Here is a 27,607-nt window from a genome sequence, read left to right on the forward strand (position 1 = left end):
ATTGCTACCCAAGGGATGTTCAATGGATGATTTAGATTATATTTCATTCAAAGTTGCACTCGATTCAAAACACAAGTGTTTGGCAATGGATCAATCAACTTGGCCTGTAGGACTTAAGTATCGTGAATTTGAGAACCGTTTCACTGTTTGGGCACCAGAATAATAATGTAAAAAATGTACCTAATCGAATATGCTGATGACCTCACTTCTTTGTTTTTGTGTTGTAAATTTACGATTGTTGATTGTTAAATTAAGTTTGTCCGCGCGTTGTAACGATGTTTGTTTCCGAGTTTAGTATTATTGATTCAAGTAATGATGTATTAGTCCAGTCCAATTAGTTATAAGTATTTCAATGAGACCAGGTAGGTCAGTTGGAATTAAATAAATAAATAAATAAATAAATAAAAAAATCGTTTACTGAGATCGACTCTAAAAATATCTTGATAAATCTAGCAAACGTCAACTTACCTCATAACTAATCCATAAAAATGCCGTTAGCATGAAATCAGTCTTTCTGGCAATTAAAATTCCGCATCGGTTTGCTGAATTGGTTTATAAAAGCATCAGATCCTTGCTCTCAATCTCTCACATTCATTCCCTCTCTCTCCGTCTCTCTTTCTCGCATCCCACTTGTTTTGATTCACAGCCACCACGCATCATGCTCCGCCGTCGCTTTTGTTCGCATCCGAAGCAATCGACGTCCGATCGCACACTTCAGCTTTGGTTGCGAGGAAGCATCGCTCTGCTGGTTCAACATCTTAGTAATCTTAGTCTTAGGTACACACTGACCGGCCCGGTACTGCAGCTTCCGGGCTTCCCATTACGTTATGGTGACGTGCAGCGGTGTCGTCATGGGATTCATCGTCCCATCGTGACCTCCGTATTGCTGCTGCAGTTGCTGTTGCTGTTGTAGGTGATGCTGCGGCTGGTGTTGTGGTGGTGGCTGCTGTTGATGCTGTTCGTAGAAGTACGGGGGGTTTGCCGTGGAGTAGATCGGCGGTGGAGGCACCGGCGGGTTGTGACCCATGGTGTGGCCTCCGCCGGCGTTCAGCAGAGACATCTGATCGTGTTGGCTGGCATAGAACTGCTGCACATCGTTGTCCAGGTAGTTGTCCAGCAGGCTGGGACTTCGCCGACGTTGGTGTTGCTCGTGCTCTTGGAGCAGCTGCGAGGCGGACCACGACTCAAACGGGCTCAGCGTTCGGTTGTCGGTGATGGTCGGGCCGGGTTTGAAACCTCGGGTTAGGGTAGCGTTGTACTGCATGGTGTCGGCTTGGGCGAGAATGTAGGACTGCGTTTCGGCCATCTGCTGTTGCTGCTTGAGCTCGTCGATGAGTTTCTGTTCGATGGGCAGGGTTCGAGAGTTGTAGATGGTTGGGATATTGGTGGATACGTTGGTTTGTTGAACGTAGTGCGGAGAGGCAGACGTTGAGCTAGTGGCGTTCGATGAGGAGGAAGTGACGTTTCCTGGGGTTACAAAGACACTGTGTCCGAGTGAAGTTTTGGTTTCGGTTGGAAAGGGTTTGATCGGTCGTTTCTGGTCGTCCTCTTGGGTAATGTTACGCTTTTTGAGAAAGTAGTAGTAGCAGCAGATAAGAATGATGATGATCAAGAATATCGTTCCGGCGATGATCGCCAGAAGGACTTCGACTTCTAAGCTGATCGTATCGGCTATGCGCTGGTGAATGTTTACGCGTCGGTTGTGGCCCTCGCGGATCTCATCGTATGAGGACCAAACGTCTCCATAACTTTCGGTTCCAATGGACGTCGATGGAGACAGTGAAGTTGCCCGCTTTGGTTTTGGTACGAAGACACGAACGTAGTTTGAAACTGAGCCTCCCATGACTCCCAGAGCATGAGCCCTAACGGAGAAATACAGGACTTGCCCTATCAAATGCGGTTCGTGCGAGAGGTTCATCGTGAAGGAACTCTCTTCTCCAATCGGATTGATCAACGGCGTATCGTGATGCCAGAGGAAAGCTGCCGTATCGTAGAAGTCAACAATGTCTCGGATTGACGTAGCGTACTTGATTTCGTACCGAGCGATTCCTCGCCCTCCCATATCCGGTGTGGTCCAGTTCAAGCGAACTCTCATCCCTTCGACATCCACTGTAAGGTCGCTGATCTTCCCCATCGTCCTATGTCCAATCGAGTCTAACAAATCCTGCGACAAGAACACGGTCATCGGCTGCAGCGTTCTTTGGAACGATACCATGGATGCCATCAAGGTCGTCCTAATGGCGCTTCCACAACACCTAGGAGGAGCACCCTTCAGCACACTCTCCGATCGACTGTACGCCATATTCTCGTTATCCGTAATAGTGACCTCGAACTGATAAGCTCCCGCGCCCCCAAAGTCATCGGCGTTGAAATACCTGGAATAAATTCCATCGTTCCTCGTTACATCCGGATCTCCCGATCCCGAATCCAACAGTCTAATCTTCTGACGACACTCGTTTCCACTACCCGTGGGACAGATTCCGTCCGGGCGCGTCACTGTAACCTCCACCAACGCAGCGATGATCGGCAGGTCACCCTTCTTGACCTCTGCGTAAATCACCGGAGGGCTTCCAGTGCGCTGCCTGATCCACGCCCTAGCCTGGATAGTGGGAGCGTACTTGGACCGTGGCGTGGCAATGACCTGCACGTAATGGGACTGCGGATTCCCATTGAACCGGTCAATCTTGTAGGTCCAGCTGCCGGTTTCGTTCAGCGTAGCGGACACCATCAGTTGCTTAACCAACGATCTAGCGTCACTTCTAGACGAGTAAACGATGCCGCTCGGGCTGGTCAGCTTCATGCTCGCGATCAGCGGGTTCTCCGTGTTGTGCACGTACACGAAAAAGTACGCCGGAGGGCCCATGAACGAGTCCAGGGTGAAGCTTCCGGTGACGGTGCGGCTGGTCCGCTTCGACAGCACGTGATGAGAGAGGCCGAGGGCGGCTTCGTTGTCGTACGAATCGACAAGCTCCTTGCGGTAGATTTCGATCGGGAGGTCGTTCCGATTGCCTTCGTAGTACTGCTTGCCGATGTTAAAGAGCGTGTTGGACAGCTCGAAGTAGGTGCTGATGTAGCTCTTTTCCAGGTTGTATTTGCTTTCGAAGACGGAGTGGGCGGTGCCACCGGTGGACAGGGCGAGGGCGTCTAGCGGTTGGCGGCGGATGACGTTGGGGTAGTTGATGGTGGCGATGCGGATGTGGGAGGTTCGGGCAGAGTTGGACAGAGCGGTGTGATCGATGGAGTACTCCATGCCGGGGGCGATGATCAGGATGATGGAGTTGGCAGGGCCGTTCATGCGGGTGCGTTCGTTGAGCATGTGGATGGCATCGGTGACGGCGCAGGTTAGGCAAGCGGGTTGCCGAGAGTCGCTAGGGGAGTACGGGATGAAGGAGGCTACGAGGTCTTTGTTCTCTTGGATGTAGAGCGAGGAGATTTGGAGCATTTTTTCGGTGGCAGTGTCGTTGGCAAGGACCATGCCGACTTCGGTGTTGGCCGGGAGGTCGTAAACGACCCATTTTCGGATGGCGGAGCGCAGGAAGCTCCAGGATTCGCGGAGCTGCATGTCGAGAGTTTCGTCGATGATGATGACGTAGCGGGTGGACTTTCGGGTTTTGTAGCTGAACTTGGGGGCAGTGTTGACGATGACCGATGGGTTCACGTTGATCTTGTTTTCCATGATGAAGTCCGAGTGTTTCAAAATGACATCCAGGGTGCTGCGGCGATCGCAGAGCTGATTGTGTTTGGTTGGGGCGTAGCGATTGTGGGTTCCTTCGTCGCAGAACATGGTTACGCTGGGGGACTCTGCAGCGAACATGATACTGGATCGGGCGTTGCGATCGATGATGTCCGTGATGTTGTAGGACGAAGGGTTGCCGCAAAGACCCCGATCGTGGACGGGCGCGTCGGAGCAACCGGTCAGCTTGAGCTCATGATCGTCGTTGATGTAGCACCGTGGATAGACCGGGTCTTTGGTGAAACCGATTTCATCGAAAACGCCGTATCGGTACTTGGCCCACTCCCGGACGAACTCCCGCCCAATGGTATCCCTACCCAAAATGTCCGACTCGATGAAGATTTGTTCTCCGGGCTCGCCGCATCCCGCGTACTGCTTGGTCCAGATGGGTGATTCGGTTTTCGAATGGGTCTTGATCGTTACGTCGCTACGTTCTCCGCTGGCAGATGTTCTCGTTTGGTTGTACGGAATGCATGAGTTGGGCCAATGAGGCGGCAGAATTACCGTAATTTCGCCGAAGTATACCCGGCCGTCCAGCGCCGAGAAAAGGTATTGCGAAGCCGATGTTAGCATGATCTGGGAAAAGACGAGAAATAATTTCAAATTAATCACTGTTTCAAGTGTTGCCATCAAGTGGGCAAATAGAGAAAATTTCGGGCCATAATTAGGCAGGTAGAGAGAGAGAGATTGAGAGAAACACGATCATCTATGTGGTCACTGTGCTTTGGGAATGCCCCAAGGCTGATTGATGAGCCGTGGCGAGCAAGAATCGCTCCGCTCGTGGGTTGAGTAATGTTAATTGACCGAAAATTGCATGCATTACAACCTGCGAAGCGCGGCGCTTGACTCGCGTGAGACCCCTCCAGCCAAACGACCCGAGTTGTTGTGCTGTGATCATATCCATTCGGGAGGGACCAGCACGTACCTACGTACGCACCGAAGGTAAACTTCCACGAAATTGAACTTTATGATCCAATTGCAGTTAATGCTCCATGCTCTGGCTGGCTGGTAGTGCTTCTGCGGAGTTTTGTTTTTACCGACGTCGACGACGACGGTGAGAACGAACTTTATGAGATTCCCAAACTAAATAATTCCTGATGGCCTCGGTTAGCCTGCCAACAACCGACGACCACGACACGGTCGGGTCGTCATCATTTGAATTCGGGATGAAAACCTGGCGGGTCGTTTTCAGTTTCTTCTTGCACCCCATGACCGAAAGTTGGAGAGCGTGTTAACCTGCAGGCAAAAAAGGAGATTACACTTTTACGAGTTCGTCGTCCGTCGTCGTGTTCTTCCATAGAGCGCTGCGCTTAGTGCGGCGGCGGATGCGAAGGGACCGAGCGGGATCGCACTTAAAGTATTATCCGTGATAGCATCAAATTGCTCATTATGCCCGCCGGAATAGTGACCCTGAAAAAAGGAACCCAAGAGGTGGTTCACCCAAAGTTGGAGGTGAACCTTCTTATAATTTTGTGAATATTGAAGTCCTCATCTACAGAATGATCATGATTACAGATAAGTCGAAAAGTGCGATAAGTCAATATTGAACGTTTCAAAACTTAAAAACAACAAAGTAGCATGGAACGAGCTCACCAATTTATGTGCTGCAGCGAATTTGAAACTTTTTATCATGGAAACGGCTCAGCTCTAACGAAATTTCATCAAAAAATTCAATACTTTTCCCAACATTCGAAGATTTCAACTAGTTTCCCATAAGCATTAGCATGATACACGGTTTATATGAGAAAATACAAAAAATGAAAAAACTCAAGTTCCTGTATACTTTTTGAGTTCCACTTTGGTCCCCTATCAGCTGTGCAAAATTTCAGATCGATTGGAAAAACTATATTTTAGCGCCCGCCGTTCTTAGTTTTTCATACGATTTACTATGGGGAAATTTTACTCCTGCAAAGAAAAATCGCTAGGAGTCACCCCTAGATCCCTAAAAATAAGTCGACGAATGATTTCTGTAGAATACTTTACTAGGAATCAGACCTCCGAAGACAGCAAATCGATGCGACGTTCGTGGAAAAAGTTATTAGGCCTCACCCGATCGATAAAATAACGAGATTTTATTATTTATTGTTATTCCTTACATGTTAACCCTCTAATACCCAAATTTTTGATTTTAATCTAAATATCATTTTTCGTCATCTAAAATCGATTTAAACATGTTTTGGAAGATGATTCTTTTTAATTCTCGATTTTGTGAATTTCAGTTTTTGATTTTTCTAATTTTTATTTTTGAACATTCCCACACTTTTATATTTTTCCTGGAAGCCTATCTGGGATACGGATTTTTTGAGACGAAAACATTTTGAGATTTTATGATTATTGTTGAAATATATTTATTTTAATTTTTTTTTCATGGAAAATTTCATTTTCCGTGTAATTTTAAGGAAAATCATTTAAGAGTGTATTCGATTCCCTTAAACCATTCCACTATGATAGAATGATTTGGGAAAAATTTAAAATATGTTATTTATAGCGATTCAATACAAAATAATCAATGACTTCTGAAAGGTGATTAAACCATCAATTTTTCAATGATTTTTTAAAAATGTAAATACGCTTTAAAAGACACCAAAAACCATATTGAGATATACAGAACAGTCCTAAGCATCAAACAAAAATATAAAAACTTTGATTATACACGAAACAAAACTTACAAAAATACTCAAACTATACCCCGTCTAAAGGCGGGGTTGGGTATTAGAGGGTTAAACAGCGTTTGCATGCTATTCGGTTTTCAGTCAATAACTTTCTCCACATGCCTCAGATCGCTTTGCGGTCTTCAGTGGGTTGGTTCCTCGTAAAATTTCCAACAGAAATCATTGATCGATTTATTTTTAGGGGTTAAGGGGCAACCTGTGGCGATTTTTCTTTGAAAAAGTGATTTTCCCCATAGTAAATCGTATGAAAACTTAAAATGGCTGGCGCTAAAATATAGTTTCTCCGATCGAGCTGAAATTTTGCACAGTTGATATAGGACCAAAATGGAACTCAAAAAGTGTACAGGAGTAAAATGTCTTTTTGTGTCCCACGCTAATAATAAACTCCACCAGAGCATAAGCGCACTCGATCTCGGGTATGTCACCCTGATGCGATGGAAGCGTAGTCTACCCCCGAAAAGCGCCATAAAGTGTCCCGAATTAATGCGTGGTGGTGGTGCGTCCAGAACTCGCGGCGACTGTCCAAGTCCAAATTAACATTAGCTTTTCATTCCAGCACAAGGTGGTGGTGCGAATGGACTTTCCGCTGAGTGCCCAGAAGCGAAGAAATAGATATGCCTACCGAAATGCGAAGGGGACGACTGCTTCTGCCGGTCGGTCGGTCGGTCGGTCGGTATGAGCCCCAGCATACCGGACCGACACAGACCAAGTTGGTCTCCTCAGCAGCAGAAGCAGGAAGAGCCCCGTCCATAAATTGTTATCCGATTTGGATCTAGTTAGGTATCTATGGAAATACAACAGCGGCGATATCAATCAAGGTTTATGGTGTTCGCTATTGGTCGTTTCATATTTATTCATGCCGTCGAGGAAAATATTTATGAACCTCGGTGGGAAATAAAATCACAGGAAAATACGATGGAAAAGTGGGTTCAGCAAGTTGGGAAGGAATTGTTTGTCATTCAGTTCAGTTGGACGAACAAGAGGATAAACAAAGTATTTCAGAAGCTCTTTTGAGAACCCTTCTTAATCAAGATGATTTTCTCTCAAGCTATGACAATTCTCGAATCCACGGCTAATCTACCATTCCTTTTTCACTGTAATATACTATCAGTATCACCTTACACCTGCCTATCGGCAATCCATGAACCAAAGTGAACGCTTGTCGCTGCACAAAAACTTGCACCAACGCAGTGAAATACAATGCATTGTTGAATTTTCCGTAATATCATTTACTCTTACACCACCATCACCACAAATGTCTTAACCTATGATAAGATAAAACAACTAGCAAGCCCAACAGGGGTCAATTCGGTGGCCAATAATCTTGGCAACGTGGAAAATCAAGACAGCAAGCTTTGAAACAAAAAAGACAAGTTGCAGGTGTCACAGCTCATCATAAATCTTGACATCATCAATAGAAGTTCCTAATAAAACTCTGCGTTCCTACATAAGAAATGCTTTGACATTCGTGTACACAACAGCGTATTCGATAAACAAATTGAGATTTGAATTGCAAAAAGAAATCCACGTGCTCCGGTGGAAATCGAACCCACGACTCAAAATTCGTTTGACGGGTGCTTCTTTCCTTCAAGCTACGGAGCCATTTGACCATCTCCAGCCCCTTCAGACGTAGAACTGAACTCGATTCTGCTACCGCACATGGTTTGCTTCTTTCCACAATCGTAGCCCCAGGTAGACAAAATTTTCCACGTGTTCTCATCTATTGTAACATTGCTACCTAGGCTCGCCCTAGCGTTCACGGTTCCACCTGCCAGCATGTGCCTAATTCGTTTTAGACGCCTTTGCTACTTCACGTTTCAGGAAGTTGTACAGTTCTGTCACCGTACCAATTGTTCTAGCAATAATATCCATGTCAAACAAACAATTTGGCCGAATTTCATGAAAGTAAGGCCGCGGCTGTTGAGCCCGGTTCGTTGCAAAGCTAAACACATTCTAGGGCGATGATGAACAGCAATCATGAGAGTTCAACGACTTGTCGTAGTCCTCAGCGAGATTCAAACGAACTAGACAGGTCGCTCAAAACCTTTACACCAAACATCATCGTTTTGATCAGTCTAGTGAGATTCCCATATGAGCCCATATAGCCGAGGCGGTAAACGCACGGGTATTCAGCATGACCATGCTGAGGGTGACGTGTTCGATTCCCGGTCGGTCCAGGATCTTTTCGTAAAGGAAATTTCCTTGACTTCCTTGGGCATAGAGTATCTTCGTGCCTGCCACACGATATACACATGCAAAATGGTCATTGGCAGAGGAAGCTCTCAGTTAATAACTGTGGAAGTGCTCATAGAACACTAAGCTGAGAAGCAGGCTTTGTCCCAGTGAGGACGTTACGCCAAGAAGAAGAAGAAGAAGTGAGCTTCCCAGAGAAGCCGTTCTCAGCCACGATTTTTCACGGAATAAAGAGCGGGGTACCGATGATGGGTTGGAGTTGTCCATGACACACACTTATTACTTGGAAGGGGTTCCAAAGTTACATTTCGATGACCAATTAGTCTTGCAGAGGCTATGAGAACCGTCATAAAACCAAATAACTTTTATTTTGGTTTTATGATGATATTAGGAACCTCCTTAAGTTTATTTGACTACAAAATTTTACTTGGGTTACGCTAGTCCCAAGAGTAATTACTGAAGAAATTCTTAGTGAAATTTTAGGTGATTTTTTTTTTTGAAACCCTGAAGATATTCCTGAAGATAAACAGGAATAACAGGGCAAAGAACTACAACAATTCCCGAAGGAATCTCAAAAGCAATTTCGATGGAAACTCCCGAGAAGTTCACCTGCGAGTCTCTGAAGCCCCCCGGAAACATCATGAAACGCTCTGAAACGCATTGAACCGCCTTGAAACGACTTTAAACGCCTTGAAATGTCACTCAAACTCCCATGAATCCCTTTAACCTCCTGAAACTCTCTGAAGCGTATTGAAATGCTTTGAAACACCTCTGAAACCCCCATGTAACCTCCATGAAATGGGCAAGCCACTGAAGTTCCCTAAAACTTCTCTGACGAGCCTCTGAAGCCCTCTTAAACCCCTGGAAACCTCTTGAAACGCTTCAAAAAGCCTCTTAAACCACCATGAAATCTCCGTGAAATTCACCTGTTAGCCTCTGAAGCCCTCTTAACACCTTGAAACGCTTTGAAACGGCTTTTAAACCACCATGAAATCTCCGTGAAATTTACCTGTAAGCCTCTGAAGTCCCCTCCGTGAAATCACCTGTAAGCCTCTAAATCTTCCTTAAGCCCCGCTGAAACCTCATGGAACACCATGAAACGCCCTTAATCGCATAGAAACGCTGCGGAAAGCTTTGAAGCGCCTGTAGACTCACAGTGAAATTCAATGAGCCTCTGAAGCCACAAAAGTGTTCAATTTGAAACGCCCTGAAACGTCCTGAAATGCATTGAAACGCCTTGAAACGCCTCTTAAGCTCCCATGAAATCTGCGTGAAATTCACCTGTGAGCCTCTGAAGTCCCCTAAAAACCCTCTGAAACGCTTTGAAACGCTCATGAAATCGCCGTGAAACTCGCCTGCGAGCCTCTGAAGCTTCCTAAACCCCATTGAAACCTCATAGAACGTCATGAAACGCCCTGAAACACATTGAAACGTCATGAAATTCATCTGTGAGCCTCTGAAGTACCCTGAAACCCCTCTGAAAGGCTTTGAAACGCCTTGAAGCGCCTGGAAGCACATCTAAACCCCCATGAAACCTCCGTGAAATTCACCGACGAGCCTCTGAAGCTTCTTTGAACCCCACTGCAACCTCACGGAACGCCATGAAACGCCCTGAAACGCATTGAAACGCTATGCAAAGCTTTGAAACACCTGAAAACCCCACATGACACCCCAGTGAAATTCTCTGAAGCCCCCTGAAGCACCTGTCAAACGTTCTGAAACGCCTTGAAACTCATTGAAGCGCTTAAAAACGTCTCTGACACCCCTCTGAAATCATTGAGAAGCTCACCAGTGACCATAGAAAGCCCCCTAAAACACAGCTGAAATCTCCTGATATACTTTGAAACGCTTTGAAACGTCTTAAAACACCTCTGAAACTCCCGTGAAGTTATCCTGAGAGCCTATGATAGGGGTCTTCATAGGCTCTCAGGATAACTGTGCCCTGTGAAACTTCCTGAAACGCACTGAAAAACCTGAAAACCTCCCTTCCGCTTAAAACTCCTTTGAAATCCCTCTGACCCTCCCCCTTTTACATCTGAAAGCCTTGACCCCCCTCCTCTTTGCATCTGCTAGCCACTTGCCCATCTCAAACTGCTTCACAACCTTCAAATTCCATCTAGGTAATGAGCTGAAACCATTTAGGTAACAAATCCGTACAGGTGAAAACTTTATCTAGACAGCCCCAAATGGAGGCTCGGTTGTACATTTGATTAGAGGAAATCCTGGATAAATGAAAAAATTCAATAAAACCCTGTAACGATTCCGGAATAACTTCCCGACGCAAAAGCAAAGAGATATTTCTATGGGAATGCCAAGAGAAAATCCTGGAGGACTTCGTAGAGGAACTCCCGGGAATCCCATAGGGGAGGTTCTATAGAGAAAACAATTGGGAACAATAGAATTCCCTATAGGAATTCCAGGATAAATTGTTCGAGTAATCTCTGGAGAAATATCCAAAAGCATCCATAAAGTTATGTTTTTTAAAGAATTTTCTAGAGAGATTCCCGGTAAAATTGCTGGGTGAATGCTCAGTATGATTACTGAGGGAGTCCCAGCAGGAACTACTGAAGGAATCCTAAGAGGAATAAGTGGAACAATTCTTAGGAAAATTGCAAGATAAAATCCTGGATTAATTTTAGGAAGAAATATTGGAGAAATTCCTACAGGAATACCGAAAACTTCTGGAGGTAGCCTGGTAGCCTCCAGAAGAATTCTTGGAGGAACATCAGCAGAAATTCCTGGAAGAATTCCGACATGAAGTCCTGAAGAAATACCACACAATAACCACAGAGAACAGACATCCAGGCTAGAACAAATTTCATTCAGAAAGTTGTGTAAGGATTTGAATCTTCACTTGAGTAAGGTTGCAAACCAATACACGATGACAACACTAACGTCGCCAAACACCATATTGCCACAGTCAGTGGTGAATTGAAATATTTCAAGTGGTGAATTAAATTAGTATGGGAAATTAACCGATTGCAGCGCCACGCTATTGCCACTTGTGTTGCCGATTTCAAATGGTCGTTAAATTTCTTACACAGTTTCGGAACTGGACTTGGATGTCTGTTCTCTGTGCAATAACTGAAACCAGCCCAGTGGCAGGCATTGATGACAACATCTGTTTTGTAATAACGACCCCAAAATGTGCTGATCAAACGAAATTGGGCCCGCAATATATTTTTTTTCTATCACCAATCTTGTTAGTAATTACAGGCCGTCGAAGTTTGGCCGCCTTTGTTTTCGCCATTCGCAACACAAGCTTTTTTTATCTGTATTAACAAGATTTTTAGCCCTAGGCTAGTTCATCTCGGGACCCACGCTTTACTTCCCTTCCGAAAGAAGAACTCACATTCTGTGAGTTTGTTGGGAGTGGGATTCGATCCCAGGTCCTCGGTGTGATAGTCAAGTGTCTAACCATCACACCAGGTCCGCTCCTCACCGCAACACAAGCGATCAAACTACCGTACGAAATAAAAATGTCAAACGAATGCACTTTACCACGATAGAGTCTTAGGGCGATGGTTTGGTTTTTGTTATTCCTATCCTTTCTCATTATGAGAGCTGTTTAGGCCGTATGTCTTTCGTATTTGATTTAATTAGCAAGAATAAACTGATATTAACATTCACAAACGGAATCAGTCGAAACCTAGGTGAAAAGCTATAAGTAGACAAATGTCATCGTGTCAGACGACATTGATTTGATCGGTTTTATGTTTATTGATCTTCTTTCTACCACTCGTGTTGTCTGTAACAGGTAAAGGTAGCGCACGAGCGCAGCAAAGAAAGCTGACAGGCAACCGCGGTAACAAAACGAAGGTAGCGAAAGCGGAGGAAACCACAAAACAGAGATGACGAAGAGCAAATCGAAAAGCGAGGACAGCCAACGAAAAGTGCACACTTGTCTCGGATGGACTCGACATCTTTGGTGCACTTGCTCTTTGATTCGATAGAAATGCACCAAAGATACCATCTAGATCTGACGTGGTGACACAGTTTTGGTTATTGTCAGCAGTGTTGTGAAATTTCAGGATGATTAATGCCCAATGACACTCACCGTGAGGTGACCATCAAATGACAAACGCTGACCATCAAAACAGTGACGAATTTTGCCAAAGCAACCCTCACTAACCATTTTTCTAATCCAGCGACAGTAAAACACACGACGAAACAAGGAGCTTTGACTGCGTGATGTTTTGTTTTTGTTATACGCCTTATTTTATGTTCGTTGATATGGCGTACTGTATTTGTGTTTGCAGCACTGTGATCGTATGCCAAACAAATTGATCCTCATTCGGGCCAAAAACTTTGTAACGGTCATTCAGCAGTACCATAAATGTCTGCTATTGAGATTTGAAAAGTAATGACCCTCTAATGTTAGATTTGAAGGATTGTACCACGAGACAGCTGAAACGGCCCAGAAAATATCAACAATACAGTTAGAACTGCTGCATCAAGTTGGCTGTAACAAAATTACCTCCATCACGTTTAACACAATTCTCGATTGGATTGTAAAATGACAGTTTGGCTGCAATGCAATATGCAGCTTTCTAGCAATGTTTCATGCAAGGAATTCTTCAATGTAGAATCGAATGAAATGAATTAGAATTTTCAATGTTGTCAAGTTGTAAGGTGTGGATTTTGAGTTTTTTTTTGTGTGTGGAGTTCCGGTGTCTACTAAACCTTGCTATGGATAAAGGGTTCGAATCCAACTCTGGACCAAAAATTATTTTGCGAGAAATATATCTCTTCCCTATATCCACTGGTGCATGATCTGTGCTGTATATGTTCGTTTTCTAGCGTCGAGTTTCGGACAGAATAGTCTTCAGTTGAGGCTTTTTTAAGTTCTTGAGGATATTTGGTATAATAAATTGTGGACTTCGTGGCCGAGCGGTTAGCGGCGGCAGTCGTCTAGGCGTATCGTAAGCCTCGGAGTGTAGGTTCGATTCCCGCTCCAGTCGGTGGAAACTTTCCATCAAACGAAAAATTCATCACTGGGCCACTGGGTGTTCTGTGTCTTGTCCGTTGTCAAGTGTAAGTAATGTGTTCAGTCTGTGCAGCCTCTGGCTGAAGACGGTGCGAATTGATTATGAATTGTCTTAATCTGGAATATCCCAAGAGTATCGTGGAATTGCACGTAAGATTCCAAAAGGTTCCATTGCATTGTAGTCAATTGAATGAAATTGGTTACAGTTCATAGCGAAGATAACAATGGATGGATGTAATGGCTGTAGGTGTAAAAGTTCGCCATCGTGCTTGAACGACCATGAATGACTTCGAATTTTGTCTACTAGTCTACAAGGACCACTAGCCTAGGATGATTGTATAAGGTGCACAAGTGCAGACCTGAAGTTTTGAGCTCAGCTGAGGTTATTTGGCTAACCTGCATATTAAATTTGATGAGTCGCATCTGAGCATTTGTCATTCCTTTGTACCAATATTGACACTGCCGAGGGCTAGGAATACTTTGGACTTTTTCGTCGCAAAAGAATGAACACTGGCGTGAGCCCACCAGAGTTCAGAAGATCCGAGGCCGGGAGTGAGGTTTGCAACGCTTGATCTCGACTAGTATTGGAAGATTCCTTGTCAGGAGCGTGATGTAGGACATTGAAAGTTAACAGTGAATGAAAAGTGAAGAGAAGGTTTTGCATAACCAGCAGCAAAGCATTGTGTGGAGCAGAAATGGAGGGGATTCGATACGTGGGTGTGATCATCCGATGTGATGGACCTTGGTGAGATCTTTCCAGTTAATTATTCGTCTCTAAATGTTGTTGTAGATAATGACAAAAGCTGCAATGGCAATAGATATACACGACTTATGCTATGCTATGCCGAGCGCCAACGCTGCAGCATTTTTTTTTACTTGATCAACAATAAATACCCAAGCAACATTTTGAGAACCATTTAGTCTTGTAGAGGTTTAAAAACCGTCATAAAACTCAACACCTTCTATATTGGTTTTATGATGGTTCTAAGAACCTCTCATAGTCTACTTGACGAAAAAATGTAACTTGGGTATCGAACTAATCTTACAAATCTGAAAGGTTGAGTTCCAAAGCATCATTTTGACCTAGTTGTTACACTTTTGAGATGTTGCTATACTCAATGTAGTGACATGTAGATATATTATTATAGGTCGGACTCGATTATACGGAGTCTAGTTCAGGCGCTCTCTTAAATAATATGTCGCAAACGGAACGCTGTATGAAGCTGAAATTTTGACTGGTCACTAATCAAAGTTGGATTGACAAAACGTCAAAATTTTAGCTTCAAAGAGCATTCCGTTCCCCAGATATGTGTTTGAGAATCTTCAGAACCCGACTCTGGGTAATCGAGTCCGACCTGTATCTATAATTTACCATAATGACTTCTAACTTTTGAAGAATTCACTTCGAAAGCCGATCTGAAAAAAAGATCTGAATTTTATATGATAGGGAATGATGACGATGATTTGATATCAAATCACCTCAATTTTTCTTGCGGAACCAGCTGCAGGCAGCCATCTCATCAATAAAGATAATAACAACATCGCATCGCACTGCTGCTGAGCCGATACTTATCCGCAGGCTCCATTCCAGCACCGATTTTCACAAATCATCACTATCATAACCGCGGGCGGGTCGTCGAATACCGCGTAAATCACTCCGCACCAGATACGATCGCCATTCTTCCCTTTCTTTCACAGCTCTAGCTTTCGACGTCCGTGATTTGAACTAATTTCCCGCCTCGTCATCAGCTCTATTATTCCTCCACCTTCCAGGGTCCGGTCGACCTTTCAAATACGGCAAATCTCCCACATACCAGAGGGACCCCTGGAACAAGCTTTGGCACCTTGTTGGAATGAGAGACCCCCGACCAGCGGAACCTACTTTTTATCACCACCAGCCAACCAACCTGAACTCGACGACAAACTCGACGACGCTCCACTATGATTCTCACACTGACTGCGCCGGTGTATAATCCGAGAAAACCGAATTGGATTCCCTCCTGTCCTGGTTCACCTTTCCAAACCAGACATCCATCGTTTTAATCTAATTCGAAATAGGCCTCTCTTAGTTAGACGTCGTCGTCGGGCCGGTTGGTTAGAAATCAACCATCATCGCGTCCCGGTCTCTACGGCCGGCCGAAGGCCGGAGGAAGAAGAACCGAAATACCGACCCGGATTCGAAGTCACGTTTCTGATGATGTGAACTATAGCCCATCGCACCGCCCGGCCCCCTGTTGGCAAGCCACCGGGCCGCATGTCGTTCGTCAAGCTGAGAGGTTGCTGTTGCTGTTGAAATGAAAAGGCAGTTCACGTTTCGGAATCGACAATCACTTGACGAGAGCGGCGGCGATGATTGTGGGCTGGGGCCCTCCAAAACCGATTGTGTGCCAAATGGGTCCTCCTCTGGATGTGTGATTTGCAGAAGTGGACTGTTAATTTGCAAAATAGGTAATAAGTCGTCTTTCCGGGAAGTGTCCTCCTCCCGAGCCCTAATGGAAATCAGAACTTGTCAACATCAATGCGCTGTAACTTTGACCCCGGACTTTTAGGTTGGTTTAAGGCGGCACAGAAAAGGAAAGATGGAAAGTTTTCCAATCCATGTCGAACGTCTTATCCGCTGTGACCACTCAACCGAGAGGTTATTCTTCAAGCATTGGAAACCTGCCAGGACGACGGGAAAAGACATTTTCCTAGTTTGGCAAATTGGAAAAGTAGACCACCCGAAGAGCCGAGGCTAACAGCTCCACACACCGACTGTTGTGTATACACTATACAGGGAAAACTTCTGTCCAAGTTATTCCGTTCCGACATGTTTCAAAACTCCTCTTAAAGCTTCCTGAGACGGGAGAATTATGACATTCGTATCCCCTTCCTCCGCACTCACAATAAATGGTAGCAAAACAGTTCCTCGAAGCGAAGATTTTATCGACAGCAATGCCACACTAAGACGCAAACAAGCAATTCCAGCTCAGTCAGTGGCAGTTTCTGGGAACCACACTGCTGCTGTTGCTGCACTTGAATTGGACGCAAACAAACTGATTTGATAGTATTATCTCCAGCATCCCCACCAACGCAAGGACCGGAAAAGCGTAACTCATTCCGTGCGAGTTGTTCCCAGGATTCCGATGACGCCATAAATAGCCTTGGTGGAACCGGAGTTATTATTGAATTGAGGCTTATTCTAACTATAGGTGGATTCCGGGAACCGATCCGGAAACCATGCTTTCGAGTAAGTTCACACGTCCATTGTTTCGCTGTAGCCCTATGTATTGGAATCATCAACATTTTTTACCAACTAAATGATTCATTCGAAGTTTGATGGAGTTGACTTTACACGTACGAAGCTTAAGGAGAAACTTCAAAGAATACCAATATGGCTGCCACAATGGCCGACTTAGACCCCTACTCACGTTTTCAAGAGCACAAATCTTAAAAAAACGTAAACAAATGCACTCAATTTGGAAGCTGCCTCTTTTTGCAAGTGAGCAAAAAATGGTTTCTGCAAAAATGGAAAACATTTTCCACCTCAAAATAATTCAGAAGATACTTTGATCCATACTGTACATGTGCACGAAAACCGATTTTGAAAATATTGCTTCGTTATTAAATAAAAAATCAAAAACCGAAAAAATGAGAAAATACTTCCAGTTTCGCCTTAAGCACTGAACACCAATCTTATTAGCGTCTTTTAAATGGTATAATGCTGGTGCCTCTGGATTAGGGTTACCCAAAAATCATCGATGTTCGAAAAGTCGAGGTGCTCAACCCTAAAATGAAAGATACAAATATTTGAAGCATTTTTGTAGAACATTTCGATTTTCTAAAAAAAATTTAAGAGAACCCAGCCGAAGTGATTTTTAAAAAATGACCATTTTTCATTAAAATTCCTAAAAGTCACAATTTTGTAATATTTTTCCACCTTTATTTTTTTGCCTTTCTCGTACACTAAGTGTACTGGAAAGGCTATATGTTCACTCCAAAAACGACTTTTTGATAGAAGGCTCGGAGGGTCAAGTCACATATACCAATCAACTCAGCTCGACGAATTGAGGTGATGTCTGTGTGTGTGTATGTGTGTGTGTGTGTGTATGTGTGTGTGTGTGTATGTGTGTGTACAAATAAACTCACATCACTTTTTGGCAGTAAACCTCAACCGATTTTAATGATCGTCGGTTCATTCGACGCGGAATCTGGTCCGATTGTTTCCTATTGAAAATGGTTCGGATCGGTCCAGCCGTTCCGGAGTTATGGCCATTTACGTGTTCCGGACCAGTACCTTTGGAAGGGGCCATACATAAAAATGTAACAAACACATACATGCGACACATCAAACTGCGGCATTTTGGATAACCTGATGAACAGTCAGCAAGAAAACAGTCTCAGACCATATCTGAACCGGTAGTGTTCCGGAACCGGATCCGGGCGTCCCGCCGGAAGTGGCCAAATATAGAAGTGAACCAAATCCATGCATGCGACACATCAAATTGCGGCATTTTGGATAACCTGATGAACAGTCAGCAAGAAAACAGTCTCAGACCATATATGAACCGGTAGTGTTCTGGAACCGGTTCCGGGAGTCCCGCAGGAAGTGGCCAAATATAAAAGTGAACCAAATCCATGCATGCGATATATCAAAGCGCGACTTTTTTGATAACCCAATGAAAGGTTGGCATAAAAAAGACTCAGACCATATCTGAACCGGCAGTGTTTCGGAACCGGTTCCGGATGTCCCGCTGGAAGTGGTCATATATAAAAGTGATCCAAACCCATGCATGCGGCACATCAAACTACGGCATTTTCGATAACCTGATGAGCAGTTAGCAAGAAAACAGTCTCAGACCTTATATGAACCGGTAGTGTTTCAGAACCGGTTCCGGGTGTTCCACCGGAAGTGGCCGTATATAAAAGTTGACAAAACTCTTGCATGCGGCAAATCAAATCACGGCTTTTTCGACAACTTCAAAGCCTCAAATCACATCAATTTCCGGCTTTTGAGGTCACGTGATGAGCAGTTGACAAAAACATAGTCTAAGACCATATTTGAGACAACCGGAATCAGTTCCAGGTGTCCCGCCGGAAGTAGTCAAACGTGAAATTTAACCAAACCCATGCAAGCTGCACATCAAATAGCGGAATTATAAAGGTTAACAAAATAAATGTCAAAGCGATAAATCAAATTGTGGCTTTTTTGATAGCATGTAAACGTTGGGTAAGATTATAAATGAAGAAATGATCAAAGTCTTCATATATGCGAGAGAACGAAATCGTGACTAAAGCGATCTCTTCAAATCACACCATTTCAGATTCCTGCGGTGTAAATGTATAGTAGGATGGATCAACGTTTTATATAAAAATATAATTTAATCGCGTCAACCTTATACAGTTATTCAATCTCCAATCTCCTTATGCTTCTAAAATTACTGCTCACAATTTGGGTGCGGCTGGTTGAGCCCTCACTCTTCTCATTGCGATTGAAATTTGAATGGAAAATTTACATTTTCTGCATTTTCCTCGTAGGAAGGTCAAATTTTACATGAATCGTGTTACCAATGATAATAAAATATAGCCTAAAGTGTGTTGAATAAACTGTTACGATAGACGGGGATACTTTCGAGGTTATAGAAGAATTCGTCTACCTCGGTTCCTTGCTAACGGCTGACAATAACGTGAGCCGTGAAATACGAAGGCGCATCATCAGTGGAAGTCGTGCCTATTATGGGCTCCAGAAGAAACTGCGGTCAAAAAAGATTCACCCCCGCACCAAATGTACCATGTACAGTATGCGGCAGGAAAAAATGCGAAAGTGTTTTTCAACTTCAAACCTCATTTTCGTCCATTTGACATTAACCAATCTATGTTTCAACGTTCCATGATCTATAATAGGCTAGTTTTCTGAAAAGTTAATTAAAAAATTTCCCATTTTGGTCACTAACCTTTACAGGGCGGCGCCTGAAGATGAAGACAACCAGAATTTTCAAACCGCAGAAAATCGCACAGGTCATTCAATTTCGCATCTGATAAAACAAAATTTTTGATTTTCTCTACAATATCATCAAATATATGTACTTATTTTATCTGGTATGTGAAACTACATGGCTCTGGATCAGTGTGGCCTGGTTGTTCATCAAATTTGTGCTAATTTTGATACTGTTATAGTCATTTTGTTTAATGACCATTGGGCGCGCAGTTTATTGATATCCGCTTATTAGGCCTACATTATCACATGTTAAACATCAAATACGTTCATTTTTATTTTTCAGTGCTAGAATATAGACATTGACAGATACACTGTCATGAAAAAATAGTCATATATATCCCATAATAAGCGTGTGAAAGTGCCTTGAACTTTTCGCATTTTTTTCCTGCCGCACCCTGTACAAGACGTTAATAAGACCGGTGGTTCTCTACGGGCACGAGACGTGGACGATGCTCGAGGAGGACATGCAAGCACTCGGAGTTTTCGAGCGACGGGTGCTAAGGACGATCTTCGGCGGCGTGCAGGAGAACGGTGTGTGGCGGAGAAGGATGAACCACGAGCTCGCTGCACTTTATGGCGAACCCAGCATCCAGAAGGTAGCCAAAGCCGGAAGGATACGGTGGGCAGGGCATGTTGCAAGAATGCCGGACAACAACCCTGCAAAGTTGGTGTTTGCTAACCATCCGGTTGGTACAAGAAGGCGTGGAGCGCAGAGAGCACGATGGGCGGACCAGGTGGAGCGTGATCTGGCGAGTGTTGGGCGTGACCGACGTTGGAGAGCTGCAGCTGCAAATCGAGTATTATGGCGGCAAATTGTTGATTCAGTATTATCATGAATTTGATGTTAACTAAATAAATGAAATGAAAATGTGTTGAATAAACATTGGCGAAGATCACAAAACGATCTGTGATTGTGAATAAAGTTAACCTTCTTCAAGCATTAGCTGACGCTCACCCCGCTGCCATAGTGGATGGAATGGGGTCACAATGACCCCAATACACGACTAGGGTTAAGGTGGTCAAGCAGTCAACTGAGAGGTCTGATCTTTTTCTGCTCTGTTTTGTTGTTGAACATAACATCGGAATATGTATCATCAATAAGTTTCGAAAATCGATGATGGCTTTGTTAAAATTGTTGCTAGTGTAAAGTGTTTTCAGGATTCAGGAACATTTTGGCTAACGTCGATGAAAAGTTTATGAGTACATATTCGACGAGAAAGGCACTATCACCACTAGGTGGATTAATCTGGGTTTTTTAAATATGTATTTGTATTTTTCTGTCGTTGTTGTAGTTATTCACAGGAAAGCTCTTCATGAATCTACTGCCAATCATCCCATGATAAAAAGTACGTGTTTGAACAAACTTGACCATCAAATGAGGAGCCCAGAATCAAAGGGGTGTAAGTGACCATTTTGTTGATTTTGAGCAGAGCATATCATAAAATTCTTCAGATTTCCAGCTTTCAGGACTTTTTTAAGATTGCTTCTACGATGATTGGAAAAATTACAATAAATCAGAGAAAATTGGGTTGATTTTGAAGCTCCATACATTTTGTATGGGATGAAAAATTGGTTAAAAACTTTAAACTTCATTTACTCGAAAGTGGGTTTTTGTCACTTACACCCCTTTGCTTCTAACCCCCTCAAATAAGAAAAGTTTTTATTTAAAGTCTATCCCTTTTTCATATACTTACTTTAGAATGTCATAAAGGCGAATATACAAAGTTTTGCAAACGTTTGAAATATTGTGCTTTCACTAAAAGCGTAATATCTCAGTTTCTAGACCAGATATTTCATATCTCCATTTAGATAAATGACGCACATTAATAGTACTATCAGATAACATTTTCATGGTTGAATATATATTTTTCTTGCAAATTTTGATGAAAAATCGGCCAATATTAGTGCTTTTATCAGCACAAAACAAGTTCACAACATATTTTAAAAGTCAAGACCCTTCAGGAACCTTTGTGAAAAATACAAAAAAGTTGAAAAAAATAAATAAAATAAAGTTGGAAAAATATTACGAAAGCGTAATTTTTTAGAGAATTTTCATGATAAACAGTAATTTTTAAAAAATCGCCCTGGCGAAATTTCTACATGATTTTTTTAGAAAATTTAAATGTTCTACAAGAAAACTTTCATTTTAAGGTGGAGCACCTTGACTTTTCGAACATCGTTTTTTTTTTGGGACAGCCTACTCTGGATACAAGTTCGGTTTGTTGAGTCAGTTTAATGACACACAAACTTTGCAATCAGAGAGGAAATGTTTTTCTAAAGTTTTCCTTTGTGAAAATTATATGTTAAACCTGTCCAAATTTTGAAAATTATTCATCCAACCCCGTATAAGACCAAAACAGCTGAATATATGCGATATTTTTTAAACTTTGCTGTAATCGATTTGATTGAACTTTGTGTGGAGCAGTTTGTGCGTGCACTTTGAAATTGAAATTGAATGAGATAAAAAAAATCTTCTCATCAATATTGTAAATTTCCTTCTGATATACAAGAAAGTTGCCTTTGCAATCTTTTTTCAGTTTATTAGTCCTCATGTATATCAAAATGGTAAGCTTTTTATGATCATTGATTTTTTTTTGCGCTCTATACTTCACTTTACTATTACTTTAGAGCTTTTAGTAGAACTTGTTACTTCAGACTCTAGTTTAATTTAAAAAACATTTCACTAATACTTCACTTTTGCAAAAGAAAATAAAAAATGAATAACTCTTTTAAAGAAAAACTAGAAAGGACGAGCAAATTCCTTTTAATTCTACTACTGAGTCGAGCACTTGACACTGAAGAAGTCTGTAAGTCACAGACGAAATAGGCCTATCTGTCCGAAGATAAGCACAGTAGTAGAATTAAAAGGAATTTGCTCGTCCTTTCTAGTTTTTCTTTAAAAGAGTTATTCATTTTTTATTTTCTTTTGCAAAAGTGAAAGATTAGTGAAATGTTTTTTAAATTAAACTAGAGTCTGAAGCTCTATACTTGCCAGCAAATATTTGTGGTCCTTAAGAAATTATTTCAAAGAAAAGATATATTTCAGGAATTTCTTCGGAAATTTAGTCAGGATTTTCTTGAGATATTCTTTCAGGGATTATTTCTACAAAAATCCTTCAGAGATTTCTTCAGAATTTTTCCCGGAAGTTTATTTCAAAAAATATTTCAAAATTTCAAGTTTCTCCAAGGATGCCTTCATGAATTCCTGCACGGATTCTCAAAAAAAATGACCAAAGATTGATTATGCAAATCCTCCAGAGATTACTATATACAGTTTTCTAGCGATTCCTCTAGATAAGAATATTTTAGAAAAGTTACTTCAGCTTTTTAAGGATTACTTCAGAAATTTATCAAGCAAGTAATTGTAAAATCTTTCATGGATCCCTCAAGAACTTCTGAGATTCTTTCACAAAATTTTTCAGAGATATCCCTTTAGGTATTTCTCCAGGGATTCTTTCGAGAAATCTTTCAGGGATTAATTCGAAAGTTATTCCCAGAGATTCTTTCAGAAACTTCTCTTTGTATTCCCTCAAAAGTTTTTCAAGAGATTTTCTTTGAATATTTTCCTTTGAATTATTATTATTATTAATATTTATTAAAGACACTTTACCACTTATGTGGCATTCGTGTCTGGATTTTCCTTTGAATGCTTCGGAAACTTCTCTATGAAATTCATCCAGAGCTTTCTTCAGCATTTTCTCTTCAGATTCTTTGGAAAAAAAAATCTACAATTATTTCTTTAGGCAACAATCCAAACAATTTCCAAGTTATTACTTGGAAAATTTCTTAAGAAAATGTTTCAGTAATCCCTCCAGGTAATTTTTGGAAAATCTCCAACGGCTTTCATGACGATTTCCTGAATCAATATCTTTGAGAAATCAGCCAGAAATTTTATGAGAAACTTCAATAACAATTCTGTCAAGAATTCTTTAATCGATTTCTCTACCAGATCCTCCAAAGATTTCTTTAGAAATTCATTCAAAGATTCCCGCAGAAATCTTCCATAGCCTTAACCACTAGGCTAACAGGAGACCCTTGGAGAGTAAATCTGGTGCAGCGATTTATCTCTCGCGCAGTTTCGTATGCTCTGACTAGACGTACGCCATCTCTCGGCAAAAACGGGAGACAAGCACTCGAGATTGTGTTAAGCACATACTTTTTTCGCACCTAACTTTACATATCGGCAATCTCTGGATATTTCTCGTGGGATTTCTTGCAACATACCTCGAATATTGCCTTCTGAGATTTCTCCTGGAATTTTCAAGAGAATATTAAAGTGCTGATGTCCGATTTCTGGACACACTATTTTCTCTCCTAAGTTATTGTTTAATAATTCATAAGCGTGAAAGGGGATGGGAGCAATACTTTTTCACGTTTCAGAGAGCGAGCAATGTCGCTTAAGCCTAGGCTTTCGAGCCGGAACATTAGGCGGAAATTCCTATGTCCCATCCAAGGAAGAAGAGCATCAATGGAGTGACATTAACTTTCTCAACAACGCCACTCCCAACGTTTTTGCTTCTCATCTGTCTCCATTCTATGATTTTGCTCAAATATTTTCAATGACGTTGCATAGTAGGCCTTATCGCTTCAATGCTTATAGTGCAGCTCTGGTACCTTGCAAGTATTGATAATGACATGAAAAATTATAAAAATAGTCGATTTTATCATTTTGCAGGATTTTTTCGAGAGATGGCACTGTATGTGTAGACTAAACCATACCAGAATAGCCTTAAATGGGACAATACAATGCAATGTGATAATAGCTGCATTTGATTGACTTTAACGGAATAAACTATCGAAGTATAAATAATTTCATATTTTGACAAAATATTTCAAAAATACGTTTCAAATCAAGACGTTTGACATGAAAACCTCAAACATGTCGAAATATAACATGTGACGTTTGCGCGTTCAACGGCAGTGTCCTGGACCTCAGAAAAAACGAATACCGACTTAAATATGTTGTTCTAATTTCATCAAAAAAGTATCGAACATGCAATTCAAAATAGAGTGTATGACAAAAAGTCATTACTTGAATACCAATGTTATTATAAAGTTTGTTCCAGATTTCAATCATGATGGAATGGATTAAAATTCATAAAAATGTTTGATGTTTTACAGATCCGATTAACTTATTTTTTCCTTAATGGTATTTTGTTTAAAGTGTGTATTTCCAAATGCACTTAGCTTGAACTTGAGCTTGTTTGCCCACCCGTAGATGCAACTCCAGTATCGTCAGACCGGCTACACTCATATAAAGATCCAATGAGATATCTACGTGGGACTATGCAAATATCTTCAGTTTGGGAGTGTTGGTAATCTCCCTTTTTTCAGGCAACAATGGCGACAATGGCGCCTGCCACGTCAGGTTACTGATCAAGGTGGGAAAGGGGGGGGAAGTGATGATTGCAATCGTTTGTATTCACAGCAGACCGAATATACCTCTGTATCTGCACAAATTCATGTGGATGTCGGAGTGTTGGTGGGATATGGTTGGCAGAGGGTTCACACATTGGTGCGTGGATGCCATGCGTAAGGTAAAAGATTAACCCTTTGAAGCCGGAATTTTTCCAAGCGTTATTATTGAGTTTTTTATACGTTTATCTGTAGTTTTGGTGGTCAATAGCATCAAAACGGTAGAATATTATGAAGAATATTTTTTCTGGATATCCTAGGTCATCCAAACTATTATTGAGTTCAGATCCTTAAGTCTTTGGGTGTAACGGTAACTTCTTTCATTATAAAAAGCTACGATTTGTAATCTATCATGTCCAGTAAGTCTTCTGAAAGTTCAACAGACATTATCAGATGAGTTGGGATACCCTAGGTCATCCAAACTGTTTTTGAGTTTAGATCCTAAAATCTACAAGTGTAATGGTAACTTCTTTCATCATACAAAGCTACGGTTTGTAATCTATCATGACCAGTAAGTCTTCTGAATGGTTAATACACAATATCAGATCAGTCGGGATATCCTAGGTCATCCAGACTGTTCTTGAGTTTACATCCTGAAGTCTACGGGTGTAACGATAACTTCTTTCATTGTACAAAGCTACGATTTGTAATCTATTATGTCCAGTAAGTATTCTGAAAGGTTAATGGACATTATCAGATGAGTTGGAATACCCTAGGTCATCCAAACTGTTTTTGAGTTTAGATCCTAAAATCTACAAGTGTAATGGTAACTTCTTTCATCATACAAAGCTACGGTTTGTAATCTATCATGTTTAATAAGTCTTCTGAAAGGTTAATAGACAATATCAGATCAGTTGGGATATCCTAGGTCATCCAAACTGTTCTTGAGTTAACATCCTGAAGACTACGAGTGTAACGATAACTTCTTTCATTATACAAAGGTACGATTTGTAATCTATCATGTCCAGTAAGTCTTCTGAAAGGTTAATAGACAATATCATATCAGTCGGGATATCCTAGGTCATCCAAACTGTTCTTGAGTTTGCATCCTGAAAACTACGAGTGTAACGATAACTTCTTTCACTATACAAAGCAACGATTTGTAATCTATCATGACCAGTATGTCTTGTGTAAGGTTAATAGACAATATCAGATCATTCGGGATATCCCAGGTCATCCAAACTGTTCTTGAGTTTAGATTCTAAATTCTAAAAATGCAACGGTATTTTTTCAGATGACAAAGCTACGATTTGTAATCTATCATGTCCAGTAAGTCTTCTGAAAGTTACATTGGTTGTTTTCATCAACTAAGCTTCATAACAGTACACACTCAATCCTGAATTGCCTGTTCGGTACTTTTTTGACGAAAATAGAACAGCAGAACTTTTTCGGTAGCTACGGTAATCGATTTTACTGAGGCTCAGTACACCAACTGTCAAAAACGGGTGCAAAAGGTAAAAAATCCGTTATAGCTGTATTCAGCTGTTCTATTTTCGTCAAAATTTTACCGAACACGGTATTCAAAATTAAGTGTGTAAGGAAGCCCATAATATCCCAAAAATGTATAACAACGCCTATTGTTCCTCTAACTGCTTCGGCAAGTACGGTGGACTATGTAATACTACTTAACGTAGTGGCAAAAACCATTATCACAAAAGTAGACCTAAAGCTATGGTCTTCGGAGAAGAGTTGTTGATCAGCAATATCTCAACACTATCTTGAAATGACTCATGATATTATTATTATTGATTTTTTAATGACACTTTACACCAGGGTGCATTCGTGTCCTACTCAAGATATGCCAGGGGGATTACAGATTACAGATTAAAGTTCATTGTGAGAATAACTACTGTTACTATGAAGAGCTAAACTTCAGGATAGTTTGGACAACCCTCAATGTCCCAAAGGTTCATAATAGTAGATAGTGAACTTCAGATTGGTCCAGTCACCACGATTGATTATGAAACGTTACTCAGTATGTCAGATATAGCTGATATTACGAGATTTCTGAACTCAAAAATAGTTTGGATGACCTGGAACATTTCCATAGTGTCTCTAAATGACATTTGAGGTTTCAAGAGCTTCATGGATCTCAGCAGATTATGCTATGCAATTATTTATGGCGAAACACATAAAGTTATTCTTGCAGATTTGAAGGACTTCATTATAGAACAGTTTGGACGACCCTGAATGTCCTAAAGGTTTATAATAACAAAGTAGACTTCAGATTGCTCCAGTAACTACGGTTGATTATACAGCGGTACTCAGTATAACAGATATGGATACTGTTAGGAGTGTAGACCTGAAGTCATGAACTCCAAAGTAGTTTGGCTGACCTGGAATATACCTGTAGTGTCTCTAAATTACATTTGATATTTCAAGAGCTTCGCGGATCCCAGCAGATTATGAAATACTATTATTTATGGCGAAAACACATAAAGTTTTTCTTGTAGACTTGAAGGACTGTATTATAGAACAATTTGGACGACCCTGAATGTCCTAAAGGTTTATAATAAGCTAGTAGACTTTAGATTGCTCCAGTTACTGCGGTTGGTTATGCAGCGGTACTCAGTATAACAGATATGGATACTGTTACGAGTGTAGACCTGAAGTCCTGAACTCCAAGGTAG

At 41.8% G+C, this 27,607-nt stretch overlaps 1 protein-coding gene across 1 annotated transcript in view; it reads right to left on the bottom strand.

The window, feature by feature from the left end:
* Positions 1 to 27,607, bottom strand: part of LOC115258403 (calcium-activated chloride channel regulator 1) — a 74,228-nt gene that overhangs the window by 1,813 nt on the left and 44,808 nt on the right. The window contains exon 2 of the mRNA XM_029858496.2: positions 469 to 4,309. Coding sequence (XP_029714356.1) covers positions 821 to 4,309 — 3,489 coding nt within the window. The 3' untranslated portion in view covers positions 469 to 820. The remainder of the gene's footprint in view (positions 1 to 468; positions 4,310 to 27,607) is intronic.

The sequence above is a fragment of the Aedes albopictus genome, chromosome 1 (assembly GCF_035046485.1).
Source record: "Aedes albopictus strain Foshan chromosome 1, AalbF5, whole genome shotgun sequence".
NCBI classification, from domain to species: Eukaryota; Metazoa; Arthropoda; class Insecta; order Diptera; family Culicidae; genus Aedes; species Aedes albopictus.